The following is a 25,500-nucleotide window of genomic DNA, read 5'->3' as shown; positions in this document are numbered from 1 at the left end:
TTCCCCTGATTACACGAACTCCATTAGCGTAATGGAAAAACTGATTATAAACTAGCGGATTTTTTTGCATAAACTAACGAGCTCAATATTACATGTAACATACATACATGCAGTCAAGATTACCAAGATCGTGTAACATATTGTTTGGAACGCACGAATGTGTTGAAGCTCTATTAATAGAATAGGTAGTCTGCGTTTCTATATTTAATAAAATACCATTAACTAACTAGATTTTTATACAATATAAAAAAAAAATTTTGTTTTTCCTTTATCGCAATTTTGTAAAAATACATTTAATTATTATAATTTATTTTTTAACCCTTCTTGTTAATCTCGCTCGCTTTCTCTTTTTTTCTGTCTTCCAGTATTCCGCCACCCTAACTGCTTCGCTATTTAAAACCTTACGACAGTATCACTTGCCTTTTTTTTTATTTTTCTTACGTTCAATTCTCTTCGCATGTCTGATCGTTTGGATAAATAATTGAATACTGCAGCTTTTCTATTTTTGCACGCTATATATAATCTGTACAAGGACGATTGTAAAAATTATTACATATGTTACCAACGTTCGAATAATCAGTTACAAGTTGAATCAACGTGTCCTCTTTTGAAAAGGCCAAAGGAATTCAAGTGCGATAGCTTAAGCATTTATTATTCGCGCGGAGAATTTTTGCAGTTTTGTACAATATTTCGTGAAATTTGATCAAGTTTGATTTGATACAGGCGTGAAAATCATATTTGAAACTCTGTTCTATCCTTATTGAAAGTAAGTTTCGAAATGTTAGTTAAAGTCACCTGGAAGTTGCCATCGTTATATTACAACACCTTGCGACATTCTCCGGCTCCGTCGGATTTCTGTCCTTCAGGACAAAGTTCCACATTCCTTGAAGGAGGTCTAATGAAATAACGACGGATAAGAGACGGAGTAGTATTATTCTCAATATCTGATGACACGCCATTTTCCGTTCTATGCTCGGTGGTTATTGCGACAGTACTTGATACGGTATCTTTAGTTGCACTATTAGGTTTACATGTTCCCAGTGGTATCGTAGTAACTGCTATTAGCGCAGTTATCAAGAAAATATAAAAAAATGCATTCATCTCGTTGCGAGTATTCCCTTTACGATCTAAAAGTAAAAGAATTGAATCTTAAATTTGATTCCTAATTCAATCTCTCATTATATTTCTGAAAGTTTCTTTTTTTATTTTTATTTTTATTTTTTTAATATATAAATTTCTTTTAAGATCAATTCCTTTTCCACGTTGATATCTCGATACGTATTGTAAATACTTTTGTAACCTAATTGCTGAATCAATAAAGTTTAAAACTTTGCGGTTGTAGTTTTAGCTTTTTACTTGGTCAGTTCTTTTGAAATAAATACTCTTTTCGATCTTCTCTTTCTCTCTCTCTCTTTCTGTCCCACGCACACGTACACACGTATATTGTTTTTGTTCTAATTTCCTCGACGTTTACAATCTTACCACAATTTCTTCAGCAAATTGAATTTACCACTGCATCTGACCGTTTCGACAGACTAATCTATATTGCTATTTCTCTATTCAGTATCGGCTATATATAATACACGTATTTTCCTGGTCAGCATGAATATCATTGATTTTTATGTAAATAAAACTGGTTATATGAATGGAGGGTACCCCCTTTATTTTATATTAACGCAAAAATTATAATTGCTAAGATACGAATCGAAGGCCGATACACACGTGACTTCTACCAGTATCCGAATACTACACAAATTTTTTTTCGTTAATTACTAAACTTTTTTAAATGTGGTTTTATCAGCGGGAGGCCTCATATCTTTGTTATTTAAATATCCAATATTTTAAATAATAAAATAAAACAGGGAAAGACATAAAAGCTTGTACTTAACGAGTTAAACCAATATTACGCTTTAGTTTTACGCTTAATAACTTCGCCTATTGAAATTTGGTTTCCTAACAGCTTAAACAATATTCGCATATATAATCTGTCTATTTCTCGCAGCTTTGCATTATACTACCGAAAATGTTGGCGTGATTATGTTCGGAGGTTTACACCACCTCTCTGTTGGGAAACAGGTTTGCAATATTAAATTGATAATTACTTGCTTTGTCTTATCTGCTTCAGCACATCCTGCTAGTCTTTTCTCTGCCCTTTTTAATAGAGTGATTATAGGATCGTTTATATAATCGTTAATTATATTTAAAAAAAAAAAACAATTTTTTTTTAAATTTTTGTTTTAAGAAGGAAAAAATATATCGTACATATGTATAACGAAGGACGACGACGAATTTTGTGTTCTTACACTTGGCTATCTGCATTTTATTTCAACTTTTCAATAATTACGTTTTTATCGTCCCGCGCAAATTAACGCGCATTGCGAGAAAATATAAATTTATTCATTGCATAATATAATAAAATGCATTCTGGAATGTAAAACGAGCAGAATTTACGCGATCCTAATAACGCCGTCCGATCTTAATCAATTATGTTCTCATATAATGCATAACGCGTAATGTAATTAAAATTAATTGCACGATGCAAATTTATTAAAGCTCTGTGAATACAGGATAAAGAATATTTTCACCCCCCCCCCTTTTTTTTTCTTTTTTTTTCTATCGTTGCTACGATATTTTCTACAATTTTACTTCAGCTTTGGCTGATATTGCTGAAATGTTGATATGCGCAAACCTGCAAATAGACGCAAAATACATATGTACTTGGAGAAGGAATCTGCCAAAAGCTGAAATGCATAATTTTCAGAGATGCAAAATTTGCACTTTAAACAGACTTTCTAAAGTGATATCATAAACTTAATAACCTTGTTAAAATAATACAATTATATTTATATGTATATCTTTATGCGCGATATACTTTATTTAACAATATTCGTTGTAATATTATTTTGCTGGCTAAGTTAAAAAAAAGAAAAAAAACTAAATCTATTAAACTGTCTTATCTATTATTACTAAACCTTGTTTCCAACCTCCAGTAGTGAAAAATCAGTTTCAAATTTGACAATCTATTTGTCATTTAAATTTCAATATACACGGTGACATGCGGTTTGTAAAAAATAGCATACAGCTCTGTGGGTTGTTTTTCTATTAATAGTTAGACTTTGTCAACGTACATAGTTTTTATCGTTTATACAAAATTTCTATAGTTTCTGTAGTTAATTTAAAATTTAATTGATACGGACATATCATAGACAAAAATAAGCAAGTAAAGATATTTATAAAAAAAAAAAGAATACTTATCTCATTACGATAAATTGAAATTCGTATTAGTCGAAATTTAATGAAAGGAATATACGCGAAATAACGTACATTGACAGTCGCATTGATTGTGTGAAAACAGTTCGCTTCTCCGATAATACAAAACAGACAAATAGCTTGGCTAATCTCTCATCGTGCGTTACGATATTTCACTGCTGATGTTCGTAGTTTTCGGACACGAGGCTCGTATCGTTGGATCTGTAAGCGTATATAAAAAATAGGATCTCACGAATGAATACAGTTCTTGTTTGGCGACACATAAAAGAAGAATTATGTGCAACGGCTTTAAATTTTTTCGCATTTTCCTTTTCAGACGCACGCGTATACTATAAATTTCGTTTTATTGGTATATTCAAGCAAGCAATAGAATCAGCCGGGATAATACCATCGCTGAAATAAACGTGTGGAATATAGACAGGAGTGTTCCCGAAAAAGGAAACGAAAATACGTGCGTTTCATAAGAGCGATTAGCGAGTCAAAAATTTGCACGGCAGAATGAAACGTGCACGATTCTATGCCGAAATATAATTCTGAATTAAGTAATTGAATTTAAAAAAAAAGAAAAAAAAATATATAAAATGTTAAATAGAATTTCTTGTAATAGTTCTATTTATTTTAGAAACTTTTAAATACTACTTTTTGTTTAAAATACGTCCGCGATCGAACAAGCGCGAAATCATTGATCGAATCACGAAACCGGCGTGACTGTTACATGCGACTGAGATCCTGAATTCAACTCTGCCGTCGGTTTTTCGGTAATAGCCAGCTCTTTTTGTTTTCCGTCCAACAACGATGACAACGCGGCAGTCATCATCGTCACGGCAAGGATTAACAACGCCAGCAAATTTTCATTTTTGTCACATTCACGCAAAAACCGTTTGACCTCGATTCCACCGCGTATGACGTACGCGAAAGTATCTTTGTTAAAAGAGCGAAACCGTTTTCTCGCTGGTCCTTCGTTATTCCCGGGCGATATTGTCGTTAATTACACTGAGCGATGACTATTTGCCTCCCTCGCACGTCCCGATTTTTATGCAAGCCCTACCATTTACTCGACTTCTAACTTCTACTAGTTGAGATCACCCTTAAGGATTTACCTTGCATTTAGCCGCGGGTTAGTGCTTGATACTTTGCAAAAGTAATCGGCACTTTCCGTTGGCATCACGCTGCTGGCCAGGGGGACACGGAAAGTCCGGCACCGTTATGATATTGAAGGGAGCCACGGTTACTGACGCTACGGTAGTGGACGCCACGTTCTGATCCTTCCTCACCGGTGACGAGATGACGGCCGTCATCGTCACGGCAACTATTAATAACGCGACGCAAAATTTCATTCTCGATTCCCGCTAGAGCTATCACAGGTACGAAAGCTCGCTCCTCGAGCGAAATTTTCCAAATTTCGTGAGATATCGCGTGAAATACGTTCCGAAAAAGCGGGCTTTATAAAGCCGCTGCTTGCTAAAGATACTGCGTAGTGACTGGTTAATTTTTCGCAGTAGATTACCACGAATCGGAAGCATGGCTTATGATAGTTTTCATTACGGGAATTACGTCATATTTACGGCGAAGGCCGTGTCAAAGGTGGCGCGTAATCTTTGATAAGAATATTATCAAAAACAAGATTAATCTCGCAATATTTCGTAGAATGAAATAAATTATAACTAAATTCTAATTTTGATTCTCACGCGTATGTTACATTAGTAAGAGAGATTAGAAAGTGTTTATGTTTAATTCACGAAATGCGTATTACGTTAAATAAAAATATAGTTTTACTTCCGTGACATGTATTTTAACTTCTGATTTACATCGCGGCTTATTTACCGCGATATTCTAAATATCGTAATCTTATGCATATATTCTGCGGTTGTAATTAAAATCGATTTTTCTGCAATGATGAATTATTTAGTCTGACATTTTCTGGAAAATAGCCAAATAATGGCAGTCAAAGGTGTTTAATATGTTTAACTTAAAGTTATCGGTACAGCTAGCCAAGTGTCGTTTTGAATTGCAAATTGAATGTGAAATTCTATAAATATGTATACGCGACTGGCTCGAGGAAAATATCATGTCCCCGAGATTGCGTGAATATCGAAATTATCGAACAATAGGACGGCAGATAATAGAGAGAGAGGGTCAGAAAAAAAGACAGGGAAAAGGAGCTTAGGAACACTGCGACAATTGCGTTCTGCTAAAGCTCTCGAAAAGTTAGAAATGTTTTACTAGCGACGAAAGGTTTTACCGACCCATTATTGTTTAAATATTTTTAAGGCAAAAAAGAATATTTTATTTGTGTTCTATGAAGTCAATTTCACAGACGGTTAGCTGTTCATAGGAAAAATAATCGTTGCGCAAGAAACGATTGGGTTTTATGACGATAAAATTTAACTTTTCTGTCTAACAAATATTTGACTTTTGCCACGAATAAAGTTTCGCTTTTAGTAACGAAGTAGAGTATAGCTTAAAACAAGCCCGATGTATCTCTAGTTTCTAAATTGAAAAAAAATCCTGTTGATCAAAACCAGTATAGTATTTTCAAATAAAAAAAAAAAAAAAAAAAACATTTGAGTTTTAGTATAAAATATAATTTGTAGAGTAAATACAATCTTAAATCTATATAGAATTTATAGATTTAATAAAAAGAATAGTGTCATTAAGAAAAGATCATTTTATTATCTCTCGTTTTTAAAATGACTCACGTTCTTGTCGTAAAAATCGCTTTTAATGGTTGTTAAAATCGCCTTTTTTTTTTTAGATTTAATGAAAGGTTGCTTGCTGATTTTAAAAAAGCTGGATTTACGATTGGGCAATATTGAATTTTTATAACAAGTTAGCTTTTATGTGGGAAAAAAAAAAAAAAAAATATAGTAACATTTAATCCTAGAGAGCAACAAAAATGTATAGATCGCAACTTTTACGCCTGTAACTCCGATAACAAATTCGTTTGTTAGTTTCCAAATCGAGCCTTTTCTCGCGAGAGTATTTTATAATGATTATACGATGTTGTACAATCAAATCGCTCATGAACTCCCATTTAATTGTACTGTCAATAATCGTTATAAAAGTGTTAAATCTTTAATAGAAATTTTAATCCCGCAGGTGCTTAAAATAAAAGTTGAAATAATTTAATTTTATATTGTTAAATTTCAAATGTAATATTTTAAAATATCATCACGATATTCGGGAATATCAAGTAATACTGTGGTTATCTCCTCTTCGATATATACGTTAGCGAAAATTTATGAAATTTCCAACTATGCGGTGACCGGTTGCGTGAATCTGACCGGCATGTCAATCAATGGTTTAAAGGCCGCTGGTGCGGAAAAAACAAAGGGACAAACTAACCGTGTGAACCGTTGATCAATACAATACGGGTCTCCAACGTCCGTTAGCGTCGCGACGGTACCGCGTGCCGTCTCTCACGATCTCGGTCCGTTCCGGCACGGTGATGATGTTCCTTTTGACCCGCCTTTTAATTTCGCTTCCGTCTTCCGTGACAGCCGGTGTCTCCTCCGACAAAATGGTGCCGACCTCCTGCGCCTTATCGGCCGCGATTCCCTCCACTTTTTCACTGTCAGCCACCGGCGTTCTTTCGGCCATTGTAGCGATTCCTCGATTGTCGGATCCTTAAACGATTTTCGATAATCCTATTTTTCCCTCTAATCTGCCGTCAAATCTTCGCGGGGCTCCCCGTCCTCGGATCTTTCAGAAACCCGGCCCCGTTGTTTTTGAATATTAAATAGCCGGCGTAAATTTTAAGCGACAATTTTAAATGTAGGAGACGGCAAGAGATAGAAAGGCCGGGGGTATTTAGAATTCTTTAAATAATATTCCGAAGTACATTTTAAAATATTAGAAGTTTAAATAAATGGGGCATTATAAATAAGCTTTTTTAATTAATTATTTCGCGAGTTTTAAATTGTAGCATTTTAAAAGTTATTTTTGTACTCACGTCGCTCTGCTTTTAAATCTTTTCTTTATATTCTTCTTCAATAAAAAAAAATCATCAAGTTTTATCGAGTCAAATTGTAAGCAATATTTCAAGAATAAACGCCACAAAATATTCACTTTATAGCAACAATCGTCGATTGAGCATCGATTTTCCGATCAGTTTAGCTCTTAACGCTCACCTATGCAACTTCGAACTGCCTGACTAAAAAAACCGTCGACTATGTAGCGAAGGGATTGCAGTCACATGCTGCTCTCCTACGTTAACACGGGAACATAAAAGATACAGATCTCGTGGCATGTTTTTCGGTTCTAGGGACTTAGTAAGAGTGAACAACCTACGTGGCCTGGCGGAAGTCGCCGGCCTAGACCTAAGAAACCCACCTCAATAACCGGCAAACCGCAAAGAAACTTTTAGACCTAGCTTGCTCTTTTTTTTTCAGCTGAACTAGCCGCACTAGTTAAAAGTTCATCTTTCTCCTTCTAATATAAAGGGAGAAAAATCACCTCTAAACTAGCGCAGCCAGTTTAGCTGCAAAAAAAAAAAAAAAAAAACAGACCTTAGATGACGTCAGGGACTGGAATTTTTAGTCCCACCTGCTTCTATCACTACTACTACTACTACTGCTGCTGCTGCTGTTACTACCATACAAAGACGAGTCGTTCTTTTATCGTTTTTCAGAGCGACCTCGAAAGGTTTCCCGCTACATTATCGGTATCCCCTATTGCCGCATCGTAAAACTTGATATTTATCGTTTAGCATTATATCGACATTTTAAATATTCCTCTCTATTTTAAAACAGGCCGCGTGTGAGAATATTTGATCAGCAGTTACATTTTTTCCGAGGTGCGCATTCGTGTCTCAGTGTGATTGAATGTTTCATCCCGATTCTTTTCTCGTGTTGCGTTATTATTTAATTTCTCGAATTCGCGATATATAACGTCGCAAAAATAAATTCCGCCCGTGGAATATGTAATCAATGTAAGAACGGTGTGCATCTTCTTTTTGTTTAATTAGCACGTATCCACGACGCTCGAGAGAAATTACAGACGAGAAAATTAGTATTTCCACTTACCAGAAATCGATACGTAGACAGCTATTTGGCTGTTCAAAGTTCTTGTTGGCGTTCGCGATATTGCGGCGTATTGTAACAACGTGTGTTACTATCTCGACACGTGAATGTTATCTACCGGCGCAATTTACTGCGCATCTCACGCCGTACCTTCGGTTTACTCGGCAACGATTTCGCAACGATTGACGTCTCTCTTTCCGCGCCGGTTCGATATTCGGTCTTATCGTTATCGGTCGCTATCAATTGGCAAGCGTAGAGGCCTTATCGCAAATAGCCTTTGCGCTCTTTATTGCGCACGAAAACGGATTCCGGGATTAGAGGCGTTCGAGCCCTTCACTTCTGACGAGGCGCTTTCGATTACTGTTGTTGCGAGAGGAAAGGCAAACGTTACCCGGCGGCTGTCATCATCGCGCAAAAGTAAATTCAGGCTACAAACGTAGCCAGAGAAGAATGGAATGCAGTTGCAGTGGATTACTGTTAGACTCTGGAAATTGCAGCCGCCGCGGGGGGCAAAGCCGGCAGGCAAATAGAGAAGGGCACGCGATCGATTACCAGGGATTCCCCTTTAATCTTCTAGTGGCAAGCAGCAAAGTCTCGCGAACTTCCCCACCCGAAGGAAGTGCGAAGCTTCCGCGAAGAAAAATAGTTCGATTACCGAGTGATTAAATTGTATAATTAAATGCAATGAGATTGCACCAATCTTTTATTCGAAGTCTTTTTTGTTTTATTAAGAATCAAAATTTAATCTCGATGTATTACAATCGAGATCCTCTATCATTTTAATCTAATTTGATAATCGTAATAATTTTTTTTTCTTTTTTTTTTTTTAATTAAAATAAAATTAATATTAAAATGCCAATATAAAAAACTTAGCCAGCATATGTAATGTGTTTGTTATTAATATTTCGCGAGTACTGATAACTGGGAGTTACGAAAAATTTTTCAATTATCGTTAAGTGTTTAATTTTTCATGTCAGGCACAAAGCTCGGTGGATGAAAAATTAAATTAATAATTCGTTATTATTTCACTTTGCAACTACTTGAGATATCGGCGATTTTTTAAACCCCTTTCTGTTTTGTACATAATGTTTTCTGAGAAAAACTTCCGTTGAACTTCCTTAACAGGCAATTTATCGATAAATTCGTAACATTCCCGCAACTTCGTAATATTCACTACTGGACATTTTAATAATGCAGTTTACGAACTGGAATTGCGTTAAAGAAGACGTTACTTAAAAATAATTAGCTGCGAAGTGAAGATATTGTCACTTGCCGGCGTCTTCGCGGACCGACAAGTTTGAAGTTTCGATAGGAAAGGATCGACTGAATTTGTCAAAGGATACGGTCTCCCTTTCGCCCAAGTTTGACGTCCTCGTGAAATACCTCGAATATTCTATGCATTTTAGAAGTACCTCTCCGCGACTTTCGGTTATCTGCGCCGGGAGTGACGTCTCGATATTAGAGATTTAAGTGGGGGACTCGTTAAATAATTGTGAAACACGGCGCGACGTAATTTTCCCCCGCTAAGATTTTAATTGAATTACCGATGGAAAAGCAAACACGCCTCGCGTTACCGCAATAGGGTGCACCGCTCTCGCTGCGGATCAAAATGATCTGCGACTGTGGAAACGCATAAATTTCCTACCTCCTCGCTTTGATTGGTTTTTCGAGAACTAATCAAAGTAGGGAATATGATTTTATTCGATCACAGCCGCAGCCGCTCGTTTTCATCCGAAAGCGGGAAGTATATTCTGACTGATCCGAAAGGGTGACAGCGAGGAATGAAACACGATTACAATGGACTATAATTAGGCTACTGAAATAGAGCAAAATTCCCGAGGAGGACGTCGGACCGTCCAGGTCGCAGAGCGCGAATATGGAAGACGACGTGTCTCCCCTAGATCGATATCTCAAACTGAAAGCAGCTAGTATGATTTCGGGACGAGAATATAGAACAAAGGCAATATTATTTTTATCCGCCAATACGAAATATTCATTCATTTGTTTGCCTTCAAACCGCAAAATAACACCGCTCGCTTTCGGCGCAGGTGTTGAAACAATATTGTCGCGAATTGCATTATCAATTAAATCGCCGAACGTAACTTTGATTAAAGTTTACGTCTTGTAATCAAGTTCGTTGAATTAAATTTTGCGCGACGCGGTGAGGTTGAATCACGAAGGGTATCGAGAATAAAGTTTTTCCAGGCCGTAAATCGTAAATTTCCGCGCGAGCTGTCAAAGCTCGGGTACAATTACATTTACAAATCTTCATTTCACCCTTCTGCGGTTACTTTGATCGCTCGGCAAAACATTCATGATGTTAAGGACAAAAAAAATAGCTGCGGATTTAAAACCGCCGCGTTTACGCATTTTTTTCCACGCCGGAAAGTTAAATAAGACGTAAAGTACGTATAATTGTAAAAAGAGTCTTCATGTAAATTGCCAATTATAATATTATAAAGTTTCATCGCGAAATCCAGTATTACGCAAATAATACTTGCTAGAAATTTTATTATTAAACGTGTGTATATAAAATGAGTCATGTAGATTTATAAAGATTACGTGACTTAGCGCAACGCGGCTACGTCGTCAAAGGATGCGACTCTGCATTTCGACGCCGTATGTGTTCCGGAAGTACCTGCATATTTCCTGTCATGCCATTTTTCGCGGGACAATGTGTAAAATTCACGTTCTCATGCATACCTCGCTAAAGTAAATTCGAGAAACTTTCAAAACTTGAAGAGCGAAAGGGTGAAAAAAAAGAGAAAAAAAAAATGAAAGAGAGAGAGAAAGAAAGAGGATTTAAGAGCAACCGTGAAGAGTCAGGAAATTTTCAGATTTCTCTTATTTAGCAATCTTACGCGAGCGGCAGCCGTTTCTGCGACGTCGGGAGTACCGTGGAGGACATGGCGCTTTGTAGAGACTACGAGGACGCTTACTTCGTTGCGAGTGAAATTGTTTTCACGACCGCCTTCGCTTAGTTAGTTTTAACAGAATTTCGCCTCTACAAGCTCGTTCTCGACGTATCTCTCTCCCGTCTCTCTCTCTCTTTCTTTGCTTTTCCCGCCACGGCTTTCTGTTCGCTGAAAATCCCGCCGTAAAAGCCATACGAGGTGTGCTAAAACCGCGTATCCCGCTAACTGCTGATACATCGGAGATGCGGAAAAATGATAATACCGTAATAACGTAGCAGCTATGAAACTGTTAACTAAATACGTACATATTGTACGTACGAAATTATCGGCTAAATACGTAACACGATATTGTCAAAATGTGACACTGAAATTACATGAAAGAATTATTCGGGTGACGTTCGCGAGAGATTTTTAAAACAAAAGCAAACAAGAGAAAAAATAAAAAAAAATAAAAAAAAAAAGAAAATTGAAAAGCTAAATGTGAAATTAATAATTTAACGCGGTAAATTCCACGGAAATTTCGGAAACGTCGCGCTTGGCAACAGATATTTCATAGTCCTCCCGAAAACGCGAGTAATATAATTAACCGTTGCCTATGTGACTAATAATACGAATGGAGCTCGTGTACCTTCATGCGCTCTTGTGATGCGCATTATGCATTACGTCTCGCGAAAGCGGTTCGCTGATGAGTTACGTATGGAATCAAAGAGACAACGGCGATGACGAAGACGCGGGGATGATAACATTCGGCACCGCGACAGCCGCGTCGTTCCCTTTCCATTGGGAATACCTCCGCCTCCGCCTATCTCCACCTCTTCTCACTAGGCTATCTACGCGTTCGTGCATCGTTTATTTCACATCAAGTGCAACCTGGGGGAATCTCCGTTCGCAGATATGACAGATTCTTCAAGGAGACAGAGCAGAAACTGAATTTCTTACAATCGCGAAGCGAGAGACTCGCAGTTGAGGCGAGAAGCGTGTTAATTAAAAGAGTCATTTAAATGTCTGGCGTTTCCGCCTTTTAACTAGTTTATTTTCAGTTCGCTCCCTCGGTTCGTTTTATATTTTAGATTTAGTTTATTTTGTACGTATTTACATATAGTGTATATATATATATATTTTTTTTTTTTTATTGCTTTAAATCGATCGAGTTTCATTATTCTTGACTTTTAAATTTGTTTTTATTTAATTTCAATATTAATCCGCGCTCACATATTTAATTCGCATATTTGCATACCTAAATGTAAAACTAACTTTATTTTCATTTGTATTCTATTTTGTCGTTTAATATGTTTTTTTTTTTTCCGAATTTATTAATTAATATTTGGAACGTTACTTTAAATTCAACTGTTTGACTGCAGTTTAATTTACTTCGTAATTAAATTTTAATATTTATAATTTTTATTTTTTTATTTTTTACGAATTGCATAAATAATTTTTATCGCTAAAATGTTTTACATTTGCTACACCTCTCGGATATTTTAAAAAATCTGTGTTACTTGTTATATCTTAAAAAAAAAATAAAAAAAATAAAAAAAAAGAGAGAGAGAATAAAGTGGCAGCTGACAAAGAAAGGATGAGATTTAATAGAGAGAAAAGAGTAGGTGATATCTAAGCGCGCTATCTGGGCCAATGACTATCCGAGCAAACTAGGATCAAAGCCAAGTCTTATATGCTAGGACTCCTTGAAATCTGGGTGCCAGGAATTTGGTATTCAGGGAAGTTAGCATCCAAGCATGTTAAGACCCAAGAAAATTAGTACTTAAGCAAATTACCATCCAAGCAAAGTAGAATCATGGCAAAGTCATGTACAAGGTGTCTCCGGCCATTTGAGTCGGATATCCACGATCGCCCGTGCTCGCTTGACCCTCGGTCCCGGCGTCAGCGATTCTTTCTCAACGGTCCGAGCGCGGATTTTTTTGAAAAAAAGTTCGATATTGAATCGCCATTCAGATGAAGTACCGGCGAAATCACCCGAGGAGGAAGATATAAGGTATAGTTACACCTTACTTTCGCGGGTGACTACGAGCGAGCGAGTAATCCGTCGAGTTTCCTTGAAGGAAAGATTGGCCAAGTTTGTCGAGGGATCAGCAGACTGGAAGGAAATGCAATCGGTCGCGAACACCTTGTATCCCACGCTCCCCGAAAGCCGGGGGTCTCTTGTTCCCCAAGTTTCCCAGTGAAGGGGGGGGGGAGAGGGATCTTTAACTTCGCGCATCGGGGAAGGACGGGGAAGGGGGGGTGCGAACGGCGTCATAATTACTGGTAATTATGTCAGTTCTGTGTCCGGCTGAAAAATCCACTTAGCCGGGGCCATCCAGTTTCCCGCTCTATTTCGCGCCCGGACGGTTAAACGAATTATCTGCTAGAGAAGAGTTAGCGGATCTAATTTGTAATACGGTAACCGGCCTGGGCTCAGGCTTTCGGCACGGGTCACCGCGTTACCACGGCATCGGGAGTTTGCGAAAACCTCCGAGGCACATGCGCGCCTAATTTATACGTTTAAACCGGTTACCTTATTATCCCCCGACCTAACTTGCGCCCGGAATTACGCGCCGATAATTATACACGTCACGTCCCGGCATTCTTATGGCGCGGCCCGGGGAATAATGGCGCGCACACGTATGCCTCGTTCTATCGCCGCATGATGACGAGTAAATAAATAAACGCAGCGCGAGCGCGCTCCCGGAGTAGATAAAATCAATTAAGGTCAATTTGCGAGATAATTGGTACGTGGAATTTGTACGTAAAATCATGAGAGCAAACATTCTTTTCCATCGAAAAGTCAATTCGGAGCGAATTCCTCACTTTAACATAATAAAGACGAATATACGTGCGGGAGCAAAATAATAGCGAGGGAGAGAGAGCTGAAATTTTCACGTAATGAAATTAGATCTAGTTGCGTTACGGTAAACAGCGCGTTAAAGTTGATCTCTGTGTACAAATTTATATCAATTAATTTACGTAAAATAATTTGATGTTTGTAATACAAATAGAAGAAGCCAAAGAGCATTTTCATCGAACATTAGACAGCATATGACACGCATACATATTCTCTTAACGTTAAAACGGTTTATTTTGGCGGTAGGGGTTAAAACGTTGTTGCTTTTAGTTAATTTCGTATATATATGTGCATTAAATTACGCTTGCCACAAGGTTCTTTCTATTATACGCTTAAAATGTTGCTGTAATGCGATTATCGAGAGCGGACACCACCGAACGTACATATTTAGATATACCTGACCGAACATAACACCGATTTTAATTTTTTTTTTTTTTTTTTTTTGTTTAACTCTCGTAAAACCTATAAGCGAAGTGCGTTTCGTTTTGCAAAAATGATTACAATCCTCATTTTGCGACTTATTCATTTACATCTGTTTATTCACATTTTAATGTAAGTTTTAACCGTTGCACCGGCGGCTATTATAGATCGCGGGAGTATTTACGCGCACTTAATCGAACAATAACAAGACTCCAGCTCTACTTAACTTAATGGAAGGTGAAGTCGCGCTTTCGTGAAAGCGATGATAATTCGGAATTCCCCGTTGAAACCCAGGCCTTTCGCAGCTGAAATCGATAATCGATACGACCAATTTGATGAACACGGGGCCGAGATATTTCCAGCATTCCTCACCTTCCTAGCGATGAAGTATGCAGATATCATACCCCTTATAGAATCTTATTATAGCCCGGCGAAAATCCTTATATCTTAAATATGTTCGTATACGGAGTGTTCCGACCCAATCGTATCTCCTTTCAACGAGGCTGTCGGTTTCAACTATTCACGATACGTAACAATAATCGTTATCGGTAACCGTGAGCTGCTATTATTTCATAACTTTCAGATACCGCAATAATAATATTAAATTAATCTAAAACTTTTTTTTTTTTTTTTATCGAAACAAAATCCATTTTAATATCCGCGGAAATTTACCGTACAATTACGTGCGGTAAAATAAATAAAAGAATATAAAAAAAAAAAATTATATATGTATATACATATTAATTCACATTAAATGTTAACAAGAAAGACTTGAGTGGCGAAGTTAAGTCCACATGCAGTTCTATTTTCTCGTATTTTGTATTTACATATGATATATTTTATTTAATCTGATTTCGCTTTAATCTGATTTTATTTTACTGCGAATGGGAGACCTGTCTGTGCTTCTCACAGCTTTCAAATATTTATATTGATTGACGTTGCCCGGTAGAATAATTGGATTAAATGCTGCAGGAAGAATCCAACCAACAACCGCAACATTGTTAGCCGGTTTTTGCATACAGGACGTAATCCAATTAACTATCTTCCTGCGTAAATAAAATCAAATTTTGCACTGGATAAGAAAAGAACTCGGGGAAAAACAACGGTGTCGTCTTGTTAACAGATATTCGCGGTAAAAAAAGAAAAAGAAACGAAACAAAAAGAAAAGCTTTGATTCGCGATGCAAAATTACCGATCGCAACAAGTTTCCGCGGGAAGCCATCGCCGGCGAGAAACGGAGCGGAAGGCAACATTAAATCAATAACCAATTCATTTTAATAACAAATTTAGATATGTTGTAAATGTGCTGTCACATGAGACGGGGAGTTAATCTAAAATGTGAACGGGACTCAGTTATGCAAATTGATTTAACCGTTCGGAGGGGCTTCCAGTTCTATTTCGAGAGCGGCCATTTGAACCGCCTCTGTGTCAACGGAACAAGAATCCGCGCATTTCTCTCCCTCTTCCTCTCTTTTTTCCTCTCCCCCTGTCCCTCCGTTTTCTCTCTCTTTCCCTCTCTCTCTCATTTTCTACGAAACAATACGCTGATATTAATTGTTGGCCGCCTCCAACGTGGAAATGGGAAATACTACACTTTACGAAATTCTATCCCGGCCCCGCTGCAGCTCGGACGGAAATTCTTGCGATTTTATAGTAACAATGGCACGCGCTGGTACGAGAGTACATTATTGCCGTATTCGTATTTGCCTCCGTTCCTCGTTCAATTTCGAGATATTTTTCAAAAACTTCGCAGGACAAAGTACTCCGCTCGCGACAGGATATGAAACTAGTCATTGTTGTCTCAATACAAAATTGTTGCACAGTCTGCAGCGACGGACAACGAAATAAGCGCACGAAAGGAAATCTATTCTGTCTCTTCCCTCCCACCCCTGTGAAACTGCATTCCTCCGGTTCGATACCAAATATTGCGCTTAATTTCTTTGAATTTTTTATGCGCGGCAAAAAATTTACGTCGGCGTCGTATTTCTTAAACACTGATTCGGAATAATTATGTTCGAATTTTACATTTTAATTTTTGACGCGCTAAATAAATAGAATAAACAAAAAAAAAAAAAGAGGGATTGAAGCGGAGCCCCGTGTTGAAGTTTCCGCGTCTATGCAGCTAAGAAATCAAATTTATTTAGCGTCCGTTGTCCGAGTGAATTAAAGCGCTTTTGCCATGGGCTCTAAAACGTTTCCACTCCAGCGGACTAAGTGAAATCACCATTCACGAAATATCCGAGCGATATGTTCCGCCGGTAGCGAAAATTCGCTCGCAATCGCACGTCGGAAATAACGTTCGCTTTGCCGTTCGCGCGTTTAAATCCAAAAATGCAAAATTTCACGGACCACCGCGCGCAGAAATCACGGTAAATGTCGGCGGATGGAGAAGAACGGCGCTATGTCGCCCCGAAGAATGCAATATCCGTTTAAAGGAAATTTGTTATCAGCGCAACTGCGAACGCATCGTAATTCTTGCAAATCAAGAATCGATACCGGCCAACTATCGAAAGGGGAAAGGGGGATACGACGCGTTGTACACGGTGTCCTAGGCCTGGGCGGTGCCGTTCCTCGATGGGGTTGCGAGAGAGTTAAAAGTAATTATTGGCGCTTTTGATATCGGGAAATTTATTTTAGACCTAAATAACTGAGAAAGGATTCTCGCTATTTCAAAGGGACAGCGGTATCTCGCAATGCACGCGTCCAGACCAAATAGCACGCTATCCTAGCTGCTCTGTTACTTTTTCTTTACAGCTCGGGACCAAATGTGTTAATTTTAAAGCATATTTATTTTTTTTTTTAGTTTACAACAAAGAGGAGTCTTAAAAAAAATTTTAACGTTCGAGAGTCCTCCTGGGTTATCGTAGTCCACTGTTCTACGCAAGTGTTAACGGAACGTTCGTGCGAGATATAAAAAAGGCTAGGTTGAGAAAAGGAATCGATGCAGCATATTATATAAGTTCGCTGAATGAAGTAACTGCTGATATCGTGTATCCGTTCCGCGTACAAAGCAACCGTATTGCGTTTTATGTCAGCGGAAGGATTATCGGGTTACACGAATCGGGAATCAGCGGGAGATATATTACACGCATAATCGGCTGCAACACGCGCGCCGTTGAATTATGCAGCGGCAGACACGGAGCAGGAGAATTTGATTTGATGTTAAAGATTATGTATAAAACGAGAGCGGATCCGACACGTGCGCGCCCGAGAGAAATTACGCAATCGCGCGAGGGGTTTTAATATCATCGCCCTTTTAATAATGTCGCCGTCCACGTTGGAGCTCGCATCGAAGAGTCTCGATGGGTTTTCTCCTTTACGTGCCTTTCTCGTGCAATGAAAATTTTTCTACGTCCTCGCGAAAAAGTTTCCCCGACCACCTCCCATTCCGAGACACCTCGCGAATATAAATAACAAGGAAACCTGCCGCCGAAGCGTGTCAATTCCTCAGAACGCGGAGAAAACGCAATTATACGAAGTTTGCGGGCAAACGCCAGTTACGAACAGATGTTAGCTATCGCTCGAGTTACGTAAAAACAGACACGTTAGTTTCCGCTACTAATCTAATCCCGATAAGAGCGGCGTCGAACGGCTTCTCGCACGGAGAGATTTCATCCCCCCAGTGCGAAGTAACTGCGCGCAAGTCGCTCGAGCGAGTCTAAGCGTAAGCCTATCTTGCGCACGCGGGAGGGCTCCGGTGGTTTAATCGCAAAACGTTTGATTTATCGTTCGCAGGGGCACCAGCGGTATCGACATAGACCTCCGCCGAGTAGACATAGATCAGTGCCCGCTGCCGGCCGGATCGACGCAGCTGAACATATTCGCCGCCAGCGACAAGTGCAAAAACCGCACCACCGAGGTAATGCTAATTTCTCTCTCTCACTCCCGCCGCGTTCTTCTTGAGGATCGATGCCTCCCGCGAGTGTCCTTTCCGGCGTCGGGCGCGACGCGAGCTTAAGCGCCGCGCGGGACCAGGCAAAACCGCTGGGGATATGTTTTTCCGCCCGGCGACCGACTCTATTTGTAAATGCCACTGTCGACCCTGTCGCGCCCGGCTTCCGCCGCGCGAAAAACACCCCGCTCGCCCGCCGTTTTTGTCCGCCCCCTAACAAACCACCCTCGCGCGTTATCGGCGTGTTTTACTTTTCATAGATTAAAACCCGCAAGGAAAGGGGGGGAAAAGAAAAAAAAAACCGCGAGCGGAACGCGTCAGAAGCTCACCCTCTTTCCTTTTTTTTTTGTCTACGTTCGAGTTAAATTTTCTGTTCGCCGGGATTATTGAGTTTTTGCAGTTTAAATTGCCGGATTTTGACGTTCAAATTGTAGTGTAAGTCACGTACCTTCCCTTCCGGTGGATTTCTTGACAAATTTCACGGAACGTTTGCTGCGGCAGAAGCCCCCGAACGGAACCGGCGCTAACTTCCCTTTGTAACGTGATTTTAAATTCTCAATTAAATTTTTTAATTACAATTTTGTTTTTCAACGGCCTTCGTTATGACGGAGAGGCACCGCCCGAAAATTTTTGATAGTTCACCTCCTCCGCGCGCGAAAGTGCAGGTAAATACGTCGGGGAAAAATCCGGGAAAATTACTGGGGGTGGTTCAGAATGGCGTACACATCACTTTCCTGGGAGCGGCGCCTTATGTAAACCCCAAACTTTAAAACCCTCGTGTTTTTCGAAACCCCGCGCGTTTTTCCGATTCGCGGCAACGATAACTCACCGAACTTCGAGAGGGTCGCAATTTCAAGAGAACGTTTTCGAGCACCCTTCTCACCTCCTCGCGCCCTCCTCAAAGGGTGAAACATGTTCGTTGTCATAAAAACGATATAAGAATCATTTTTTACGGTTTTCCCCTCGCACTCTTTACCTTTCATGACGCTATTCCGGTTCCATTTTATCGCCGTTGTTTATTTCTATTTGTTTTCACCGCTTTGGACTAGTTTCCTGCGGCGTGGCCGCAGTTTATCGTGGATCTTCATTTTAATGGAGATTTTCATTATAACAGTGATATTTTTTAATATTACCTCGTTTTTTTTACTTAATAGCGACACATAAATGTATATATCCGCCATGTACTACTTCGCCGGTTTTTTTCTTTTTTTTTTTACGCCACGTACAATTCCTCCTAATGAAATGTTTTTAATTTTGCTGTTTTAAATAAATAGATCCCGCAATTTTTAAAATTAAAGTATTGCAATCCAGACGTTGTTTCTCTATTGATTTCAAGTCCTTAATTGACCTATTTCAAATCAGCCATAAGTAAAAAGCTTCAGGGCTCACATGATTTATTTTAGATTTATTTTAATATAGAAAAATTTTCTCCTGTTTTCTGTCTTTTATTTTTGTGTAATTAATAATTTACACGTTCAAATATTTAAAGTATTCGCGCGTACTTGCCTTGAATATTAATTGTAACTCGTTTTTAATTTTTCTTTTACTTCTTTTCCTCGTTAAAACAACGTTAGGTCAAAACGAATTATAAACATTATTTTAAATTATTAACGCACGAAGGCAGGCTAAATGAATAAACGTTAATTTTACATGGCATATCGTAATGAAATGCGGGATTAATTCATAATCAAGTGGTACGCTCGGATCGTGCCCGGCCGCGAGATCCGCAAATCGAATCGGATCGGCTGTCGCGAAACAATTCCGATGGATTACATGGTAACGAAAGGCTTGAACACGCAGTACCGATTAGATACAATTGATCGTTTTGCCTTCTATTCGCAGTGCATCGCCATTCCCGGGCTCGGCTTCCGCCGCGGTAGTTATCGATGCATTTGCAAACGAGGCTTCTACTACCCGGACACGAAGTCGGACAAGAGGTACTACAACGGCACGGTCATCGAGGAAGAGTACGAGAGATTCATGATGGTAGGTAGATTAAAGCCAAAGCTAATGTGTAAAAACACTCCCCGCCCTTTACCTCGACTCGCCGCCCCGCGAAACGTTTAATGTTGCCTTGTAATATCTTTTTCTCCCACCCGAGAAACCTACTCTGCACCAGAAGCAGCGGAATTATGTTAACAAAATACGCGGGGTATTTCGTCTTCATCAAACTTTTATGAACCCTCCGTCGCAATAACGGCTTCTTTGCCAAATATGAAGTCGATTACGTAGGTCTCGACGTATATTGATGGCGGAATCTCTTGATGAACTTTAATACGACAGGAAAAAAAAGAAAGAAAAAAAATCGGAAACGTATACTACGTCCTCCATTTTGCAAAAGTCTGCAACGATTGATTATTCGATTGAGAAATAATTCACGAACTCGGGTAGAATAATTTTTTTTTTTTTTCCTTTCTTTGTGCGTACCGGTATTAAATTATAAGTGCAACAATTATGCATTTCAAGGGGCAGGGGGAAGGGAAGGGAATCCCGGGGGAAATATATTTGGTTCTGTTCATCCATGTTCCAAAGTAAACAATCAAGGACGTGCCGCGCAACTCCGAGTGCATTTCGATGAATTTTCAATGAATTCAGCTCGCCGTTGTCGCGCGCGTAAACGCAGGCTGAATGGAAAATATCCAGCTGATATCGCCGCGCGCTCCACTTTCGCTCCCGTTCGATTTCTCCGCTCGTTCTCCAACGGCATCAAAAACGGAGGAGGAACGCTCGTCGCGCGACAGCGCAATTAGATCGCCGCCGTCGGCGTAACGCGCATCCCATTATGGCAGACGGCGCGAGTGGAGAACGCCGCTTTTTCCCCGACGCGAGTGGAGAACGCCGTTTTTTCTTTTTTTTTTTTATTCCCAACGTAGTTTTCACGCCTGTTAGGCTGGCCGTCACTTCTGCTCTCGCGGAAGTGAAATGGGTATTGACAGCGAGGTGCGATGGCATCTATTGTCACCGCGCGTTACGTATCTTTTGTGATTTGATGGGCACTTCCATCGCGACGCGGTAAAACTATTTTTCCAGAGTCGCGGCCCCCGCGTTCGGCGCGACCGTTCGCAACCGCGAGCGATTACAATGGACGACGTTTCTTCCGCCGAATATCCTTAATAACCGTGTCCTCGGGATATTAACGACGTGTCACCCTTTTTTCGTCTCCCGGCGGACGCGTGGACGGTGTATTGTCGGCGCGTGAAAGAACGCCAGAAAGAGGAGAAATGATTATTCTTCAGATTTTTTTTTTTTTTTTTTTTTTACGAGAGACGTCTCCTTCCGAACCATCGCGGAGGAAAATTCGATAAAGAGAGCCGCGAAAATTATATCGTTTCTTTTAGTAGTCCTCAATGCGAGATGTTTAATGCATCTCTCCTATTGTGTTTCTTACGAGCGTTTTTTACTGACAAAATTTGATTTTTTTTTTTAAACGTAATTGTCATTTTTTACCGCGACGACCATCGACGGCGTTTTGATCGCAAGGATATATATTGTTTTACGGATAATTTTCGTAAAAATTTTTTTGTTATTTTGCTCTTCATTATTAAATTATACTCTCACGATGTATTTTAACGTCAATTCTGATAAATGCAGCCTAGTGCTTGAGCGTTTACGATGGAATTTACATCTGAAAGCGTACCACGAAGAGGGGAACTTTCAAAAGAAAAATTTGCGCTTGCCTACATCTAGCAAGATGTAATTAATAATTAATTAATTTCACTTTCAAAAATCTTACAATTAATTAATTAATTAATTAAATAAAATGGATTACTTTCAACAACGGTGAAAATAAAAAAAGTTTCTTTTTTAGCCGCGACAGTTTATTTCTAGAAACGGCAGGACTTCGCGGATTTCTTACGGCGAATCCCATCCCTCAGAGAAATAATCTCGCGTTTGTCAACAGGGTGAGAAGAGCCAATATGCTGAGAGCGGCGTGTTTGAATGCCTGCCGTGCGCCGAGGGGTGCGAGTCCTGCGAGGACGGCTCGCCTTGCGTCGTATCCCTGAACTGGCTGATGCGAACTGCGATACTTATCCTGGAGTGCTGTATCATCGCTTGCCTGCCAGCCGTCGCTCTTTTCACATGGAAATACGGGCATGTGAAGGTAGGAGGGCCGCGGGGGCTCTTTACGCCAGAACCCTTTTCGAACTATCGATGGCATCGTTTAGCCGGAAAATAGCGAAAACGTTCTCGCTCCCGTTTCCATAAATGCAACATGCCGCGTAAGCGCGGCGCGTTCTCGCTCCCCTTTAATTACGCTCTATATATTTCGGATAAATATATCTGATGGAGAAGTCTGCGAATTAATATTAGCGCACTTCCCAGCTTTTCCACTAGAAATGGATCTTTATTTTTTCTTTCTTTTTTTTTTTTTTTTCGTAATTTACAGCGAGTACCTGCTGCTGCAGCTTAATTATGCGAACCTTTGAGATTCGAGGCAATAAAAAAATTGTAGCTTACATATTTCTTTAATCTTTCATCTCGCGCTTCTTTAAAGTCTTTTTCAATGTTTCACGATATTACCGATATTTTTGCAGAAGAATATTCCTCGCTCGTTCCGTACGGAGAAGATTCTGCAGGCTCGGGGCTTAATTCTCAAAGCTTAAATAAATCCGTACAATAAATTCGCAAAGACGACACGCGGAATACATTTTCCCGCAGGGCGTTCGTATAAACACGAGTCAATAAATTTCGAAAATCGTGATAGTTAATAGAGAGAACGTGTTCCACAAGCGTATAAATCTCCAGTCCGCATGGAGACAAAAGCCCAACAGGAGCCCAAGTAATGTCCGCAGTAAAATATCTATGTAGATGACATTCCGTCCAAGATCCATTATTTATGCGAGAGTAACGTAAGTCCGCAGTTGGATGGAGTTTAAAACGACATTTTGATTTATTTTGCAAAAATGAGTTAAATTCATAAAATTTTACAACTTTAGTCACACGAGTAAGTAATTTGATTTAAATACCGCTTTAACATGCCATATGTTCTATGCATATACGTGCATTACTATAATATAATTGTTTTTTTTTACGCGAAGTACCCGGTTAACATAAAATTAGTTTTGTTTTTTTTTTTAATAATTTAAATATTAAAAATAATATGAGTTTCCCACCCGAAATTTATTATAAAAAAAAAGATGCGCAGCAGAGGAGATTCAGTTACTAAATAACACTAGTAAATATATTTAAAAAAAGAAAAAGGAAAAAAAATATATATGTATAAAAATTTATGCTTCAGCAGCGTGATATCCTATCGTTTTCCTTGCGCAAGTTCTATTCTTAGACTTCCGACATGTTCAGTCTGACAGACTCGTTCGAAAGGGAGGCTATCTCAGCGCGGCGACAAAAGCTCGGCAGTGGAAAGAGAGTGCCGTTGTCACGCCACGGATTATCTTAACAGTCGATCGGATAAATCGAGGTTAACACGTTAATCCCGTTCAGCTTAGATCGCAGCCTCCGATTGTTCGAAAGGCTCTTATCGCCAACGTAGAGCTACTGGAGGCTATGTAGGATCTCTCTAAACGACGATACCTGACATACGAACGTGTCTCGTAGTCCAATAAATACGTCACGATGACCGTACATTTCGCGACCGTGTCCGACGTAATTTCGCGGCCAGGTCGTTTCTCCGAACGATCCGTTCGAACAAATTTTCTCTCCGCTTGTAACATTACAATCGTCACGTTTATAATAAATTTATCACATTAAATATTAATACAGCCCGCTGTCAGCCGTGCATTCAATTTTGACACGTCGCTAAATAATTATCGACGTTATCTCGCATTATCGCAGCCGCGGATATACGGATGAAGCTTCGTACGAATAAATCGAACAGGTAAATAAACGTGCGGATACGTGATTCTCTCGCGTCGGTTCTATATTCAGATAAATCCGTTTTTCGATCAGGAGCTTATTCCGAACGTTTCCCGCCGGTGCTTTCTTCCGCGGCGAAGTAAAATCAACGCCCGGATATCCGGATTTCGTATTAAAAGATATCGGCGGCGGCCGCGAGAAATGTCGTCGGCCGCGTGGTGTTAATTAGTCCCACCGCACTGTCGACACCTTCGGCAAGGTCTGAGGCCCTTGAGCTCGTGAAACGGTGTCTCGGCCTTTAACAAGGGCAAAGCGCGGCGCTACCATTCGGCCTGTCTGGATATCAAAGAGGCACTTTGGGATCCGACACTAATTAACGCAATAATGCCACGTGGCAAACTCCCCGGTATTTTTGTGACAGTAATGACTCGGGAATTCCGAAAAAGAGAGGACGGACTAATGAAGTACTCGCAAAAAGCAAATCGCAAAAGCGCCTTGTCGACAAACGTCGCGAAAAAATACGTAAAATACATATTTAAAATAAATATACATATATTTATGTATATATTGTATATTTATATATTCCAAAAAGAAATTTCCTTTTTCGTTATATTTTTTACTAAGCTGATTACTTAGTTAGCTTGCACCTGACTGTCGTTTTTTAACTACGCGCATGTGTTCCTTGCATTTTTAACTTTACTGAATACGCAATGGGGCTTCTCGACGCTGAAATATTCACATATTTATCATACGGATTCCCGTCGTGTCTTTAAATCATTCGTACTTTGAGTGGTACCAAGCGACCGGTGTAAGCAGGAATCGTTCCGCGTGCACAAAGCCGGCCGCGACGTCGCGAATGTGAAAAAGCAGGGCGAACAATCTCGGCGAGGGCTCGTTTTAATTGAAAGCACCGGGTAAAAAGAGCTCAAAAAAAAAAAAAAAGAAAAAGTAAAAAGAGGAGACGCGGTGAAGATCCCGCTGCGCGCGCTCGACGATAATTTCGCGGAATTTGCGACGGAGTCGTTCCGCTGAATCTCGCGGAGAAACGGCCAGATTTTCTCTGGTACACTGTCACCGTAATCCCAAAATTGGTGGCGCCGCGCCATCGTCGCTTGTAGAATGGGACCCCCTGCCTCTTGATTTTCCACGGATGAGATCCGAGCTTGAAACATTGCGACACGCCCTGAGAATACCGTGTATTAAAATTGCTCGTGACGTTCCGTAAGCTCCCGTAAAAAAGAAAAAGGAAAAAAAAAAGTGACGCCGCGCGAGATAAGGGAAAGATATCGGTCGGGTCCGGACAGTGCGTCGTGATACATGACTTTT

General features: G+C 39.7%; 1 protein-coding gene and 2 long non-coding RNA genes across 3 annotated transcripts in view; 1 reads left to right on the top strand and 2 right to left on the bottom strand.

The window, feature by feature from the left end:
* LOC139108819 (uncharacterized) overlaps nucleotides 1-25,500 on the bottom strand; it is a 66,716-nt gene that overhangs the window by 23,298 nt on the left and 17,918 nt on the right. The gene's annotated exons all lie outside the window — the stretch shown is intronic.
* The window catches only part of LOC139109070 (probable G-protein coupled receptor CG31760), a 53,418-nt gene that overhangs the window by 12,144 nt on the left and 15,774 nt on the right, over nucleotides 1-25,500 (top strand). Inside the window, exons 2-4 of the mRNA XM_070667887.1 lie at nucleotides 18,204-18,327; nucleotides 20,203-20,346; nucleotides 22,262-22,462. Coding sequence (XP_070523988.1) covers nucleotides 18,204-18,327; nucleotides 20,203-20,346; nucleotides 22,262-22,462 — 469 coding nt within the window. The remainder of the gene's footprint in view (nucleotides 1-18,203; nucleotides 18,328-20,202; nucleotides 20,347-22,261; nucleotides 22,463-25,500) is intronic.
* On the bottom strand, nucleotides 3,084-5,448 carry LOC139108818 (uncharacterized). The gene is made up of 2 exons (XR_011546726.1): nucleotides 4,371-5,448; nucleotides 3,084-3,471 (listed from the first exon to the last, which is right to left on the bottom strand). It is a non-coding gene; the product is annotated as an uncharacterized lncRNA (long non-coding RNA).

This window comes from Cardiocondyla obscurior, linkage group LG16 (assembly GCF_019399895.1).
Source record: "Cardiocondyla obscurior isolate alpha-2009 linkage group LG16, Cobs3.1, whole genome shotgun sequence".
NCBI classification, from domain to species: Eukaryota; Metazoa; Arthropoda; class Insecta; order Hymenoptera; family Formicidae; genus Cardiocondyla; species Cardiocondyla obscurior.
The sequence above is the reverse complement of the archived record's forward strand: the minus strand, read 5'-3'. Positions and strand labels throughout refer to the sequence as shown.